The 17259-nt window shown below is 33.9% G+C and overlaps 1 protein-coding gene across 29 annotated transcripts in view; it reads right to left on the reverse strand.

The window, feature by feature from the left end:
- The window catches only part of DLG1 (discs large MAGUK scaffold protein 1), a 273708-nt gene that overhangs the window by 110360 nt on the left and 146089 nt on the right, over positions 1–17259 (reverse strand). For 15 of the 29 annotated variants that reach the window (XM_019448747.2, XM_019448748.2, XM_019448750.2 and 12 more), the window contains 2 exons: positions 13163–13261; positions 909–962 (listed from right to left, as the gene is read on the reverse strand). The exons of 5 other annotated variants lie outside the window; for them this stretch is intronic. In XM_019448747.2, the coding sequence (XP_019304292.2) occupies positions 909–962; positions 13163–13261 (153 nt within the window). The remainder of the gene's footprint in view (positions 1–908; positions 963–13162; positions 13262–17259) is intronic. 9 more of the 29 variants (XM_019448756.2, XM_053903515.1, XM_019448758.2 and 6 more) reach the window with 2 other exon arrangements.

Genomic DNA, 17259 nt, shown 5'->3' on the forward strand with positions numbered 1-17259 from the left:
AAGATCAATAGTAGAGAATTAAGAATCCAGAATAAACCCATATATTAATAACTGATTTCCTACAAGGGTGCCAAGACCATTCAATGTAGAAAGAATAGGCTTTTCAACAAATGGTGATGGTACAATTGGACACCCACATGTAAAAGAATGAGGCTGTACTCTTACCTCCACAATATATAAAAGTAATTCAAAATGGATCAAAGATCTAGATGCAAGAGCTAAAACTATGAAACTCTTAGAGGAAAACCTAAGTGTCCTCATGATTTTGGATTAGGCAGTGTTTTAAAATACAGACTGCAATCAACTATAGTCCAAAAACAGGGAAAAAAGGACTTACAGTCTATAAAATTATGTACCATTTGATTAAAAAAAAAAAAAGCACAGGAACTACTTCTACTTAAACATCTCTGAAGACATTTTCCTTTGGAGTAAAAAAATGTTAGATTAGATTCTGCTGTTCTGGTTATTTATCTTTAAGGGCTTTTTAACAAAGTAAGTTTACAGAGAAGCACTAATCAATTTAATACAAAGATAACTATTTTAACATGTGAACATATACATATATGCCTGGGTACTAAAAATCAAGTCACTCAAATAGATTTCTAAAATGACTCTGAATATATGGCACTGTTTAAGTGACTACTAGTCAGAGATAGCCTCTAGTGAAAATTAATCATTAAAAAAATAAACCCTAAATTTCTATTTCAACATTTCTGCTTTGCATAAGTATGGGGAAAAAAACCAAAGAAGGACAGTATTGCTTCACTGACTTTAACAACTACAGCTTAGTGACAGAACATCACAAGTCCAATGTATTAAAGAAAATGAAGATGTTACCTTTGTATATGTATCAAAAACTGAACAGGTAAAGCAGAATTATTTAAATGTGTGGAGGAAATTGAACTTACATAACTCGATGTTTCCAAGCTATCTGTGTTGACCAGTACTGGAGGAGGGTTTGCCTTAAAGAAAGAATTGTAAACGTGTTAGCTTAACAGGAAAATTGACACATTAATTATTAATGTCCATAAATGTTAGAAGCATATGAAAGATTTGCTATTTCTTAAATTTTAATTTTATATGAGCTTTTCATATGTTAATCAATGAGCCAGTTTCCAGCACCAGAAGATGAAAAGAATTAAGTATAAACAGTTAAATTTGATTTGCTTTTGAGAAATAAACTATTTCTGCTAAAACAGACATAATTTTCTTAAGATCTGTGAGAAAGTTAACCAGCCTTCTAAAAAAATTCACAAATATTCTTTGTATAAGAACTCTTCCTTGGTAATGCAAGCTGGTGTAGCCACTCTGGAAAACAGTATGGAGGTTCCTCAAAAAACTAAAAATAGAACTACCCTACGACCCAGCAATTGCACTACTAGGCATTTATCCATGGGATACAGGTGTGCTGTTTCGAAGGGACACATGCACCCCCATGTTTATAGCAGCACTATCAACAATAGCCAAAGTATGGAAAGAGCCCAAATGTCTACTGATGGATGAATGGATAAAGAAGATGTGGTATGTATATATATATATATATATATATATATGTATGTATATATATATATGTATGTATATATATATATATATACATACATATATATATATACATACATATATATATATACACACACACACATATATATATGATATATATATATGATATATATATAATAATCTTATACCTAATACACACACACACACACACACACACACACACACACACACACACACTGGAGTATTACTTGGCAATCAAAAAGAATGAAATCTTGCCATTTGCAACTACGTGGATGGAACTGGAGGGTATTATGCTAAGTGAAATAAGTCAGAGAGAGACAAAAATCTTATGACTTCACTCATATGAGGACCTTAAGAGACAAAACAGATGAACATAAGAGAAGGGAAACAAAAATAATATAAAAACAGGAAGGGGGATAAAACAGAAGAGACTCATAAATACGGAGAACAAACAGAGGGATACAGGAGGAGATGTGGGAGGGGGGGATGGGCTAAATGGGTAAGGGGCACTAAGGAATCTACTGAAATCACTGTTGCACTATAGGCTAATTTGGATGTAAATTTAAAAATAAATAAATAAATTAATTAATTAAATAAAATTTAAAAATAAAATATCCACCATATGCTAACTTGGATATAAATTAAAAATTTTTTTAATTAAAAAAATATTTAAAAAATGTAATAAGCATTTAGTTACATTTTACTTGTTCTTTACACTTAAATTTAAGGGTTCTACTATTATATCACAGTTCCCAGAAAATATGACATATAACATTGCTGCTTTAATGAAGTTAATAATTTCTTAGGCCTAAAACTTTGCTATTTGAAACAATCTTCTCTGTCATTTGAAAAGTGTACACCCTCTCTTTATTTCTCAAAAATGCTGCCAGTTTGTCCCTTCCTATTGAAACTTTCTAATAAACTTTCTAATAAAATTATTTTAATAAAGTTATTTATTGCCATAGAAAGAGAAAAAAAAAAAAGAACTCTTCCTGAGTTGTCAGAAATCATTAGTTTTTCTATTCCCAAGAAGAAGTTTTTCTATTAACACGAAGATTCCAATCTTTTATCACCCAGAAAAAAAAAATCTCTATTTTCAGTTGTAATTATCGCTTTCCACCCGTTATTCTAGACAACTCACCGAATAACAATGGTCAAAAATTCAAGAGCAAAACAAACAAAAAAACAAGTAGAATAACATATCTCTAATTATGTATGGATTGAAAAAGGCATGGTTTTCTGGGTAAGCTGGAAAGTAATTATTATGTAGATGAAATAAAATTTAAAGAATAAAACGCAATAAACACCAAATGAAAAACATATCCAGACATACATACCAGAAACGTATGTGATCCCCCCTCAAAATTATCTTTCTTCTATATGAGTATAAATGTACCATATCAAATGACATTTACATACATTCAAAAAGACAACTATCCTTTAAACAAATTTTAGGATATGTTTATAAACATTAATAGTTCTGCTATCCCAATTAACTAAAGAATTATACATAAAACCTACATGAAAGAAACATTATACACAAAATAACCATCTTCTTCCAAGTATACGGGCATTTCTAAGAGGTAAGTGTTCAGAGTTCAAATGTTTTAGGCCATTTTCAGCAAAGTACTACATCTGGATGATAATGCGACAAAATGCTTAAAGACAACATAGTTGCATGGTTAAACAACCATATAATATGCAACTGGGCTACATGAAGCAGATTAAAAATGAGAATATTTTATTATATATAAAATTATATATTATAAAAATATTATATATAAAAATTAAATATACTTTCCATGCAGTTCTACCTTTGAATGTAATAATCTATTTTCAGATGATTTAGTGAAAACCAAATCTATGAAGTACAAATACTAGTTATATAAGATTATTAGGTAAAACTAGTCAACTTACAGACATTTGAGATTTTATGAGTATCTGAAATTATTCATCTCCCAGTGACCCATTGAGATTCCTCAAATTCATAATATTTCACTTCATTAAAAAAATTAAGGGCACAACTTTACCTTATTTTGCTCAAGCAATTACAGAGGATAGCAAGAAAGAAAAGGGTACACAAAAAAAAGTCACAAAAGAAGTTACATTCTTCAAAAATTAAGGCAACAAAGCCTTTTGGTTCCCTCTGCCCATTTATTAACAAACATACAATGAAAAAAGTCTGTTATCATCATCATTGCACAGAAGTTATCTTTTGATTCTAGTCATATAAAAAGTCTATCTGATATTGAATGATACAATGCGTTAAATATACTTCAAATAAAATAATGACAATGAGAGGTCAGGAATGAGAGGGATTATGGATCATATGAGTGCACATGAGTTGATGATTGCTGGAGTTTAGTGATGAGTATACATGGGAATTCACCTTATTACTACTGCCTCTACATGTAAGGACTTTTGAAATTTCTTTACATTTCATTACATTTCTTTACATTTCATTTACATTTTCTACATGCTGAAATTTTTCATAGTAAAAAGTAAAGCAAAAAAATTATATTGAGACAACTATTCAGTTTGTGGGATGTGAATAACTAAGACAGTTGTGAAATACTATAGGTTAGAGTTGCTATTAAGATATTAGCATTCACATCATAAAGCTGATTTCAACTTTAAAGTTCAGTTCAAAATAAAAAATATAGATGAGTGGAATAATCTGTAATTTTGACTTAAAGAACACAGTAATATATAATAAAGTTATGTTTATATGTATCTTATAATTAACGTGGGAATGATCATATTTGAAGGGAAATGATGCTAATAACATGAAATTGGACAAAAACCAGGAATGTTCACATTGAGGATTAGGCAAGAATTTCAACCCAAAGTACTATCAGGATAAGAAAACCTAGCCATTTAAAAAGATCATAAAAGATGGTCTCAAATAGAGCCTATAATAAATGAAGCACAAGAGGCATGATCTGACTGCCTCAAGTTTAACTGCCTAAAATAAAGAAAAAATATTTAAGACTGTGTTAGAAGGTAGAGAATTAAAACATTTAATTTGGAATACACTATACTCTTACTTAATCACTTGAGATTTTCTAAATTCTTGTATCACAAAATACAGAAATAGTATCTGACAAAGTAATCCTCCAAAGCTCTCAAGGAGGTAGGAATGAAAATTAAACGGGTAGCACAATCTTAATGTGTTTGAAGGGTATGATAAACAATGCAGAAAGACACAATACCCTAGCAACAAAAAGCTAAAGAACAGGTTACTTCTGAAGGGAGAGATGCAGAAAAACTTGGCCACAGAAAGTACATACTTTCAAACAGCTGAGGTAGGAAGAACACTAAAATCAGAAATGGTAGCAAATCTGGTTAGCTTAAGACCTTGGGATCTGTAAATGGGATAGTGGGTAGCAGAACAGGTGACATGAAATTATCAGCTCTGCTTAGGAGTCAAACAAAAAAACTTAAGAAGAATCTATTTGAAAATTATTTCAAATGAAGAAAAACTCTTCCCTGCACCTCACTTCAAATGACATCAAAAGACTTGGTTCTAATGATGTTTCTATCTCACTCTACTATTCAGTAACTCTGACTGTATAGGTAAGTCATAAGTGTTCTTGAAACTCATTTTCTCCCTCTATAAAGGGACAGCAACACATGCCTTTACCCAAGAGGACTGTGTGAGGATTCAGCAAATAGTAAAGGAAAATTTGTTGTCAACCATAGAAACCAACATATACCGTTGTATATAGTATATATAACAACATATACCATTGTGTATGTTTCAACTAGGACAATAATAAAGTCCTACAATTCACTTAGAGATTTACTAAAGGGAGAAGGGATATTCCAAAAAGAGGAACTAACAAACCCCTGAGAATTTGACCCAAGTATCAATAACAAGACTCAAACATAATTTTGCTCATCCAAATTTTTACTATTCCATCTCATTAATAACGGGCCTCATAGGGATTGCTGCTGTAACACAATGCAGCATTCTTACACAATTTCAGAAAGCAGCATTACATTAAAAAAAACAAACTGTTAAAATAATTCTAAAATCTCGTTATTTAAAACAGGCCAAAATTAGGAGTTTAGAAAATGTGTTTATGCTGTGCATTGTATTTCTCCTTCTTACTATTTATCAAAGTTTCATTATGTTATTTGCTTAATGACAGTCTCCTTCTCTCCTACTAAATTATAAAAAAAGTGTTTTTTCATATGAAGAACTTACAAATCCCAGAACACATCTTGGATTCTAATTTGAGACATTGCATTAAAAAAGTTAAATGCTATCACTTAGGTGATCAATTTAAGTTAGAGTGAATGTAAAAATAAATAGGATGGATTCTGAGAAGATGGCAAAATAGGAAGCAACACAAATTTGTCATCTAGACAACAACTGCACTGGCAGAATCTATCTGATATATCTATTTTGAAATTCTACTGAATCCCAGAATAGGCTATAGGAGGCTTGCAACTTCAGGGAAGTACTGGATGGTAAATTGTAGTTAATTCAATCATCTCAGCTCTTAGCACAGTAGCAGCTGTCCAACTCCCACCCCTCTGCCCTGTAACAGTTAGCTGTGCAAGTGTTCTTGGAGTTGCTGGCACAAAACTTGCACAAACTAGGAGGGACAAAAAACCTACTCTCCAAATATAGGGGATCTGTGCTCTGATTGCTAACTGCTGCTTCTGATCACAGAGGTGCAGACAAAGAAGCAGTGGCCATTACTGTCGTCTTCCCATTGATACAAGTCCCTCCCCCTCTGGTTCAAGTGACATCCAGAGGATTTAAAGGGCAAACATCTCCTCCCACCATTTCATTTTTCTATTTTTCCCCTTTTGAGAGTCAGACACAGACACCTAGGATATTCAAAAGTAGTCACATATATAAGGGAAATTAGAAAGCCACTGTACCTGTCCAGGGAAGGTTTAGGCAAAGAAAAGACCTAAGGAAGACCTTAAGTTTGTACTGCAGACTGATTTCTTGGCACAGAGCTAGCCTACAACAATTAAAACAGTAACAACAATAACAAAAATAAAAACAAAAAACAGCAAACCTTAGGAAACAGGAGAACTTGATTTCCAGAGTTAAAGCATCATAGGAGTCAAATGTCCAGTTTTCAGCAAAGAAACGAAAGGCATGCCAAGAAACAGTAAAGAGTGGCCCATTCAAAGGAGAAAAAGAAAGAACGAAAGAAAGAAAAGATAAACTGCCTTTAAAAAAACCTGGTGGCAGACCTACTAGACAAAGACTTTGAAACAACCATATTAAATATGTTTAAGGAACTAAAAGGGAAAGTAGACAAAATGAAATATGGGGAAATTTATAATAGGTAAAATGGAAAAATCTATAAAAAATAAAAAAGTTAAAAGGAAATTCTGGGGTTGAAAAGTTCAATAATAGAAATGAAAAATTCAATAGAGTAATTCAAAGGCAGATGCAAGCAGGCAGAAGAATTAACAAACTTGAAGATAGGACAGTGGAAATTAAGTCTGAGAACAGAAAAAAAAAAAAAAAAAAACGAAAACAAAACTAAAGAAAAATGACCAGATTCTAAGGGACCTAGGGCCACCATGAAGAGGACCAACACACACCTCATGGACGTCTGTCTCAGAAGAGGAGAGATCAAGGAACAGAAAAAATATCTGAAGAAATAATGGCCAAAACATTCGCAAATATGATAAAAACAACACTATCACCACATGAGTACAAACATCCAAGAAGCTCCACAAACTCATGGTAGGATGATTCACATCGAGACATATTATAATCAAATTGTTGAAAGACGGGGGTGCCTGGGTGGTTCATTTGGTTAAGCATCCAACTCTTGGTTTCAGCTCATGATCTCTCAGCTTTGTGGATTTGAGCCCTGCGTTGGGCTCTGTGCTGGCATGGTAGAACCTGCTTGGGATTCTCTCTCTTCCTCTCTCTCTGCCCTTCCCCCAACTTGTGCCATCTCTGTCTCTCTCAAAATAAACTTTAAAAAAAAATTGTTGAAAGACAAAAAGAATTTTGAGAGCAGCAAGAAAAAAGTGACTTATTATATACAAGGGATCTTCAATAAGATTATCAACAAATTTCTCATCAGAAACTCGAGGTGAGAAGGCAGTGAGCTGATATATATATTTAAAGTACTAAAAGAAACCCCTTGTCAACCAAGAACCCTATCTCTGGTAAAACTGTCCTTCAAATGTGAGGGAGGAATTAAAATATTCCCAGATAAACAAAAGCTGAAGGAGATCATTACCAGTAGAGCTGTCCTGAAAAAAATAGAAAACCAAAAACAAATGCTAATGAGAGTCTTGCAGGTGGAAATGATAGGACACCAGAGTGTAACTCAAGGTGTTTGAAGCAATAAAGATCTCAGTAAAGATAACTATAAGGGCAACTATAAAAGCAAATATTATTGTCACAGTGCTTTTTATTTTCTACATATTCTTAGAGGAAATACTTTCAGTCTTTTACCACTGAGTACAATGTCTGCAGTGGGTTTTTCACAAGGGAAAGATGAAAAGAGTTCTGTAGATGAATGACAGTGATGGTTGCACAAAAATGAATGTACTTACTACCAATGATATATAAACTTAAAAATGGTTTTAAGATGGTAAATTTTTACATTATGTGTATTTTACCACAACTAAAAATTTGGAAAAATATATGACCTCAAACTAATTATGAAAATGTATCAAACACAAATTGAAATATATTCTACAAAATAACTAGCTAGTTTTCTTCTAAAATGCCACATTCATGGAAGACATACAGTGGGGGCTACTCCAGGTTAAAGGAGACTACAGTGTCATGAAGGCAATGTGTAATCTTAGACTGGCCAAAGATCTATTTTTGTTTCTCCTATAAAGAATATTATTGGGGCAACTGGCAAAATATAATTAAGGTCTACAGATTAATCTGATACTAGTTTTATGTTAATGTTCATTTTCTAATATAGCTCACTGTACTATGGTAATACTTTTGTTCTTATGAAAAAATATTTAGTGTTATAAAATATTTGTATTTAGAGGCAAAAGGGGCATGAGAGAAACTTCCTTTGAAATGATTCATAAAAAATATTTTAATTATATAGGAAGAGAAATGATAAAGCAAATATGGTAGGTAAAAATATTAAGAATTAGGGGAGCTAGGTAAAGGTATGTGGGATTTCACTGCACTATTTAAAAAAAAATTTTTTTTTAACATTTATTCATTTTTGAGAGAGAGACAGAGACAGAGCATGAGCAGGGAAGGGGCAGAGAGAGGGAGACAGAATCTGAAGCAGGCTCCAGGCTCTGAGCTGTCAGCACAGAACCCGACACGGGGCTTGAACTCACAAACTGCGAGATCATGACCTGAGCCAAAGTCGGATGCTCAACGGACTGAGCCAACCAGGTGCCCTGGAAAAAAAAATGTTTTTTAATGTTTATTTCTGACAGAGAGGAACAGAGTGTGAGCAGGGGAGGGCAGAGAGAGGGAGACACAGAATCTGAAGCAGGCTCCAGGCTCTGATCTGTCAGCACAGAGCCTGACGTGAGGATGAACTCACAAACCATGAGACAGATGATGACCTCAGCCAAACTTTACTGACTTAACTAACTGAGCCACCTAGGTGCCCCTCATTGCACTATGAATGCAATTTTCTTAAGTCTGAAGTGATATGAAAATAATATAAAACAAATTTAATAAAAAACCCAAAATATAAGCAGAATAAGGGCACTGCAGTCAGTTATTAGTGTGTAGTTAAAAAGGCTCATCAAGGTAACTTGAAGCATGCTTTCCTATTTAGGATTACCAATAAAATGAAAATGTATTAGGTCATACTTTAGATTATACTAAAGATCAAATTAGCTACGACTCAATACTCAAATGTCTTGTGAAAGCTGTATGGTCCAAAAGTGATAAAAAATGGTCTGCACTGGATATATCTGTAATGTAACTACTCTCATGTCATGTTAGAGTTGTAAACTTGTCCCTTGCACAGACAGTAGGCTCCTAGAGAACAAGGCCAATGTTATATTTATATCTTAGTAGCTACAGGACTGGAACAATAAACAAAAAAATTGAATGAACATCAATCCCTCCAAAACACATATTTGAGTGTGTACAAAAAATTTTACACACACAAATTAGCCATAAAGCATTTTCAACTATACCTCAGTTACATGACAGATCCCCACAACAGGTTCAAATAAAGGTCTAAAGCATCTGGTTTTATTTTATTTATTTTTTTTAACGTTTATTTACTTTTGAGACATAGAGAGACAGAGCATGAACAGGGGAGGGGCAGAGAGAGAGAGGGAGACACAGAATCTGAAACGGGCTCCAGGCTCTGAGCTGTCAGCACAGAGCCCGACGCAGGGCTCGAACTCACGGACCGTGAGATCATGACCTGAGCCAAAGTTGGATGCTTAACCGACTGAACCACCCAGGCGCCCCATAAAGCATCTGGTTTTAAATCAGAGTATTTCCTCTGGGGTAGAAAAAGACATTTAATAGGTCAGTATCTATGTGGAGTACTGGAGCTACAAGAAACTGAGTAGTTTCCCCACTATCACACAGCCAGAAAGGGGTGACGCCAGGAAGTGGTAGTCAAGTCTCACTATGAAGTCCATGCTCTTCATGCATCTTCAGCAGCAATTCATTATGCCTTTCTCCATACCACTATGTGGAGGGCTTTCATAAAATGTAAATGACGTGATCAATATAAAGATAATCTGAAAAGTATAAAAATTCTACAAATGATTAGACTATATCTATCTATCTATCTATCTATCTATCTACCGATAGATACAGAGTCTATAATAAGGCTATCTATATATATATCTATATATAGCTATCTAATTTGCTTAATCCTCAAATTCATTAAAAAAATTTTTAAAAAAATTTTTTTTGAGAGACAGAGAGAGTGAGCAGGGGAGGGGTAGAGAGAGAGGGAGAGGGAAAGAGAATCCCAAGCAGGCTCCACACTGTCAGCCTTGAGACCAATGCGGGGCTTGAACTCATGAACCATGAGATCATGACCTGAGCTGAAATCAAGAGTCAGATGCTTATTAACCAACTGAGCCACCCAGGCACCCCTCCTCAAACTCATTTTAAATTACTCAGGGAGGCATTATTCCCCATTTTAACAGATGAAGGGAGTATAAAATGTAGAGGTTAAGTAACTTGTTTGAATTGCACAGGTAGGACTAGACTCCAAATCTTGCGTCTTCTTCTATTTCTATGACATCCTGATGCATCTAAAATGTAAAGCAGTAGATCTTTAGAAGAAAAACTATTTCCATTTAAAATGGTAAAATAAGGGGGGGTGCCTGGGTGGGTCAACCAGTTAATAAGCATCTGACTTCAGCTCAGGTCATGATCTCATGGTTCTTCAGTTTGTGAATTTGAGCTTCTGCGTTGAGCTCTCTGCTGTTGGCACAGAGCCTGCTTTGGATCCTCTGATAGCCCCTCTCTCTGTCCCTCCTCTGCTCACTTTCTCTCAAAAATAAATAAACATTAAAAAATGTTAAAATTAGGTTATCTATTAAGTAAGGCTTTCAAATTTATTTGAGGACATTTTAACCAGTTATACTAATTTTAAAATGTACATGTTATACTTGATTAATCAGGAAAAGGCTTACTGATTGTGGAAAGTGAGGCACACCCTATAGGCTTCTCACATTATACAACATAAATTATTAATCTACCCCACATGCACTTTCGTAGTGTATTTAAAACCTAAAATGAGGCTAAGGAGAACAAATAAGCCTTTCTCTTGTGCACATACCCTCATTTGTTTTTCTAACTTGTTCCCTGGTTTACTGTCTCAAAGAAATATGAAATAACACTAATAATATGAATAGCCAAGATCATGTGCTAGTTGCACATACATTACTATTCTTCCAATCACTGTAAAACATCTCAAGTTAGTATTACAATCATCTTCAGTGTTACAGATGAGTAAACAGTGTGGTTAAGCAAACTGCTCAGAGTTATACAGCTGGTAAAGTGGTAGGACTGGAATTCCAAACTAGATCAATCTGACTGTAAGACCTCTCATTTATAACCACAAGGCTATGCAACATCTCCACAATTTCCAAATGTAGTGTGATGCTGTCAGGGACACTTGGAGTAAATAAATCAGAGGTCTCTGAGCAGGAAAGGACAAGTTCCTCATGGAATGTAAGAACAAAAACTACTATAAAATTTCAAAGGATTCTAGGAAACTCAACATCAAAAGATGAAGTGACAAGAGTAAAATAAACTTTCAAATCCCCTACTTAAAAAAATATATTATACTACTAAATCTTAGATGCTTGAAGAGATGTTACACTATTACAATAACACATAGGCTGCTTACTTAGAATTGTATTTTACTTATAAATTCAATTCCTCTCTTCAACAGAGAGGAAAAAATCCATTTGGACTTATCTGTTAAATTCTTGGTGGATTTACAATGATTTAATTTTTAATGATTTTCATAAAGGCTGAAAGATTAGGTAGAAGAAGTAACATAATACAGACATAATACAAAGACTACAGTCTTAGTGTAGTATCTGTAATTTCCCCTAGAATCCCATTTTGTTCCTTTTTCATTTTTTAGGAGGGGAAGGGCACTGAAATAAGTAATCACAATTGAGATCCCATTTTTACTCCCAACGGGGAATTTACTTCAAAACTGTTTACACAATAGGGGAACCTCAGCCGTCTGACTTCGGCTCAGGTCATGATCTCGTGGTTCCTGAGTTCGAGCCCCAAATTGGGCTCACAGCTGTCAGCCTGTCAGCGCAGACTGCTTCAGGTCCTGTGTCCCCCTCTCTCTGCCCTTCCCCCACCTGCACTCCCCCCCTCCAAAATCCTAAAAAATGGTGTTTACACAATAAACATACTATTTTTATCTCGATTTTATGCTACAGATCAGTAATAGTAAAAATAGCTAAAGATGCATTTATTTGTACTTTGTATGAGATTGAGATTGGTCACAACAGAATAATACTATCATTATTTTGACTTTGAATGATGTTGTTAATGTTTTAAAACTACTAAAGCTCCCAAGCTAAAAAAGTTCAGATTCTCTGACATTTGGCTATTATTTCATTTTATTTTTTGACTGTCATATGTTACCTTTTTAAAAAGAAAATTTTATTTTAGAATAATTTTAAATTCACAGAAAAGTTGCAAAGATAGAAGAGTTCCCACATACTTTACATATATGAGTTCTTATTTTTAACTAATAAATGTGAATGTTACCTAACCAAATGATAGAAAAATATTTCCAAAGAAGATAAATATATATCGGGAAAAAAAAGCTATATAAAATGACACATCCACTATAATATGAGGATGACGACTTTTATTATCTTTAGAAACTAAAATTCCTAAAGCAAATAAAAACCGGTTTAAACAATTTACAAGTACAAAAGGCATGATAACGAATCTAAGGAAGTTTAATATTATGAAGTTCAGAATGTGTCCTATTTCATAGTTAACCTAAAAATATGGCAAGTATTGAACCCATTTTATATTAAATCCCAAATATTTAATTCTCTAAAAACACCAACTGAACCCCAAAGTGAATTACTAAGTCTAACAAAGAAACAGTTAAAACAATTTGAAAAGAATATAAATGAAACATTAAAAGCAAATGAAATTTTTATAAAGAAAAAAGAAACTAATAAAAACCTGTGGTATGGTGGGTAGGATGACAGTATTCTCAGCAGGGACTGGCAGGACAGGGATCACAGGGACAGTGGGAGAAGAGGGAGGTACAGCTTCTGTTGGCTAAAAATCATCAACGACAAAAAATCAGGAAAATACCAAAATAAAAGAAAAACACATAACAAAGTTTGTCATAAAGTATAGTTTTCAGAAATAACTGAGAAATAAGTAAAATATTAATATGTAACTTTAATTGAGAAAATGCTCTCCAGAAATTACTTTAGAAATCATTATATGACTACTAAAAATTTTAGTAACTATAATTAAAATGGGTGACTACTTTCTAGATGTTTAAATGAAAATAATAAAAGATAGTGACCTAGACTATATTCCTCTTCTAGGAGACAAAACACTCACTTTATAGACTACAAAACATTTTCCAGCATTCAGAAGCTATCTGACTGCTTTCCTCCTTGTATTCAAGGTGTGAAATGTAATTTTATTAGCCCATCAGACAGGCAGGCAGTTGGGGCTTAGAAATTCACAAAACAGTCAAAGGACTTAAAAACTGAATCTGTATCATTTTTTTATATCTATGCTATTGACCTCTACAAGAGAACTGTAATAACCTGCCTTAAAATTGCCTTTAAAGTCATTAATTCAACTACCATTCACTGAGTAACTATTATATGCCAGACATTTTCTGGAAAAAATTTAAAAAGTAAGAACTTTAGTGACATAATTTAAACGGAATTTTTCTTTACACTCAATTACTTTATTTGGATTGATTCAATTAATTTTACAAAGATGTAAATGGAACACAGAATAGGTGTTTTGTATCAAGTCCTAATCCCTATAAACTGAATTCATAAACATTTGCTATACCAATAACATATACAGATATGTTATTTTCTTACATATATAAGAAAAACATTAAAACCAAATTGATAACAGGACACTGTGCATTAAAAGAAACTTAAAACAAGAAGAACAAATTTGCTGAAGAACTATGCTTCTTCTAACAAAGAAATACAAAATAAAATTACAATGCTGACTTTCTCGTTTCTCAAATCAATCAGTTAAAATTTATCAAAAATGTATGAATTCTCCAACATTAGTGCTGGGACAACTGGATATCCACATGCAAAAAAATTGAAATCAAAGCACTCTTGCATCATATACAAAAACTAATGAGAAATTAATCAATGACCAAAATAGAAACACTAAAACCATACTCATAAAATCAGAAAACATAGGGGTAAAATCTTCATGACCTCGGATTTCACAGTGGATTCTTAAGTATCATATCAAAAGCGTAAGTGACAAGAATAAATGAATTAGACTTCATCAGAATTATAACCTTTTGTGCATTAAAGGACATTATCAAGAAAGTGAAAAGACAACTTACAAAATAGGAGAAAATGTTTCTAAGTCATACATTTGATGCGGGTTATAAAAATCCAACAACAAAAAGATAAAAACACAATTAAAAAATGGGCAAGGACTTGAACAGACATTTCTCCAAAGGAGATAAACAATTGGCCAATAAGCACATGAAAAGATACTCAACAAATTATTAATTAGAGAAATGCACATCAAAATTAGAATATATCACTTCACACTTACTAGGAGGCTGTAATAAAAAAAGGAAAACAAAAATAGAAAGAAACAAGTGTTGGTGAGGATGTGCCGAAAATGAAATCCTCAAAAACTGCTGGTAGGAATGCAAAATGGTATAAGCTGCTGTGGAAAACAGTTTGGTGGTTCCTCAAAAAAAGCTAACCATACATAGTATTACCACATGACCCAGCAATTCTACTCCTAGGTGTATATACTCAAAAGAACTAAAAACAGGGACTTGGATACTTTTTTTTTTTTTTGAAGTTTATTTATTTATTGAGAGAGGGAAAGAATACCAAGCAGGCTCCATGCCCAGAGTGGAGCCTGATGATATGACCGTGAGATCATGACCTGAGCCGAAACAGAGTTGGACGCTCAACTGACTGAGCCAACTAGGCGCCCCTTGGATACTTTACATCATTGTTCACGGTAGAAATAACCCAAGTATCCATCAACAGATGAATGGATAAACAAAATGTGGTATATACATATAATGAATATTATTCAGTCATAAAGAGGAATGAAATTCTGACCCATGCTACAATATGGATGTATTTTGAAAACATTGTGTTTTCAGGTGAAATTAACCAGACACAAAAGACAATATTGTAGGATTCCACTTACATGAAATGTTTAGAGTAGGTATATTCATAGAGATAGAAAGAAGTTACCAGAGGTTAGGAGAGAGAAGCATGGAAGTTATTGCTTAAATGGTACAGAGTCTGTGAGAGGTGATAAAAAGGTTTTGGAGATAGATAATGGTGATGGATGCAACAACGTGAATGCAATTAATGCCAAAGAATTATACAGTTAAAAAGGTTAAAATGAAAAATTTTGTTATATATCTTTTACCACAATAAAAAAACCTCAAAATTAATAATTTTTTAATGTTTATTTATTTTTGAGAGAGAGAGAGAAAGAGTGCGAGTGGGGAAGGACAGAGAGAGAGGGAGACACAGAATCCGAAGTAGGCTCCAGGCTCTGAGCCATCCATATAGAGCCTGACATGGGCTCGAATCCATGAACCATGAGATCATGACCTGAGCGGAAGTCAGATGCTTAACCGACTGAGCGACCCAGGCACCCCTCGAAATAAAATTTTTAATGCATGGAAACAGGTCCCTTCTCACTGCTGTTGGAAATATAAATTCATACAAACTTTAAGGAAAGCAATTTAGCAGCAATTATCTATAGCCTTAAAAACATCTAAACTCTTGGGGCACCTGGGTGGCGCAGTCGGTTAAGCGTCCGACTTCAGCCAGGTCACGATCTCGCGGTCTGTGAGTTCGAGCCCCGCATCAGGCTCTGGGCTGATGGCTCGGAGCCTGGAGCCTGTTTCCGATTCTGTGTCTCCCTCTCTCTCTGCCCCTCCCCCGTTCATGCTCTCTCTCTGTCCCAAAAATAAATAAAAAACGTTGAAAAAAACAAACAAAAAAAAAAACATCTAAACTCTTAGACTTAATTCTGGCAATCTATCCTAAATGAATAATTTAAAAAACAAATGTTCTAATAGTCTTATTACATTCTACTGACCATTGTTTATACTTGGGGAAATATGGAATACCCTAAATATCCAAAGGTGCTGGAATGGAATGGTTACATTTACAAATAATGATAATTATGTAAGATTAAATATTATACAACAATTAAAAATCATCTGTAAGAACAGTCTGTATGTCAATAAAGCCCCTGTAGGTCTGGCTTGGGACTCCAGTCACCAATTATATATGGTTTCCATACAAAAAAAATCTTCAAATTCCATATTATAAGTTTAAAATGAATAAGTTAAATGCTAATCAATTTTCAGTGAAATACTTATATGACTTTTTAAAAATGTTTGAAAATCCAGAGGTTCTGACTCCAAATTTATAACGAAGTATAAGAAAAAGATACTTTTAAAAGAGCTGCCACTTGATCACCTAGGTATAAACACAGAAAATGAAATGAATCCCATCTCTACTTAAACAATACTTAGAATTAATTGCAGATTGTTTGCTGACATAATTGGGAAGTATGAAAATTAGATTTCTAGAACATAATAATGATAGAATATCATCATGCAAAGCCAACCAAAGTGTTGGTGTAGGCAAAGACTTCTTTAACAGGAAGGTACAGATTGTTGAAACCAAGCAGGTGAAGACAGCATCTGAATGCAGGGAGTAGAGGGGTGGCAGCAGTCTAGCACAGGGTGCTTGGAGCTTGAGCAGGATATGGGCAGAGTGGTGCCAGGAGCCTGATGTTTTTCTGGAAACCAAATGTGACAAAGACATTATCTATGTGGCAGAGGCAGTAGTCTGGTATGAAGTGTAGGAGCCTCAATGGAGTAAAAAGGGGGTTTGTTGGAGCTTGAGCAGAGTAAGGAGGTTGTCAATGGGAGATTGCTTACATACAGGAGATTTTGATCCAATAAATAAGATAATGGGAGCAAGATTCCTCATGTCAGAGAAGGGAGTTAAAATATGGAAAGGGAAAAAATTAGCATGATACCTATGGTTTTAGAA

This window comes from Panthera pardus, unplaced genomic scaffold (assembly GCF_024362965.1).
Source record: "Panthera pardus isolate Hobbes unplaced genomic scaffold, ASM2436296v1 HiC_scaffold_16, whole genome shotgun sequence".
In the NCBI taxonomy this organism is placed as follows: domain Eukaryota; kingdom Metazoa; phylum Chordata; class Mammalia; order Carnivora; family Felidae; genus Panthera; species Panthera pardus.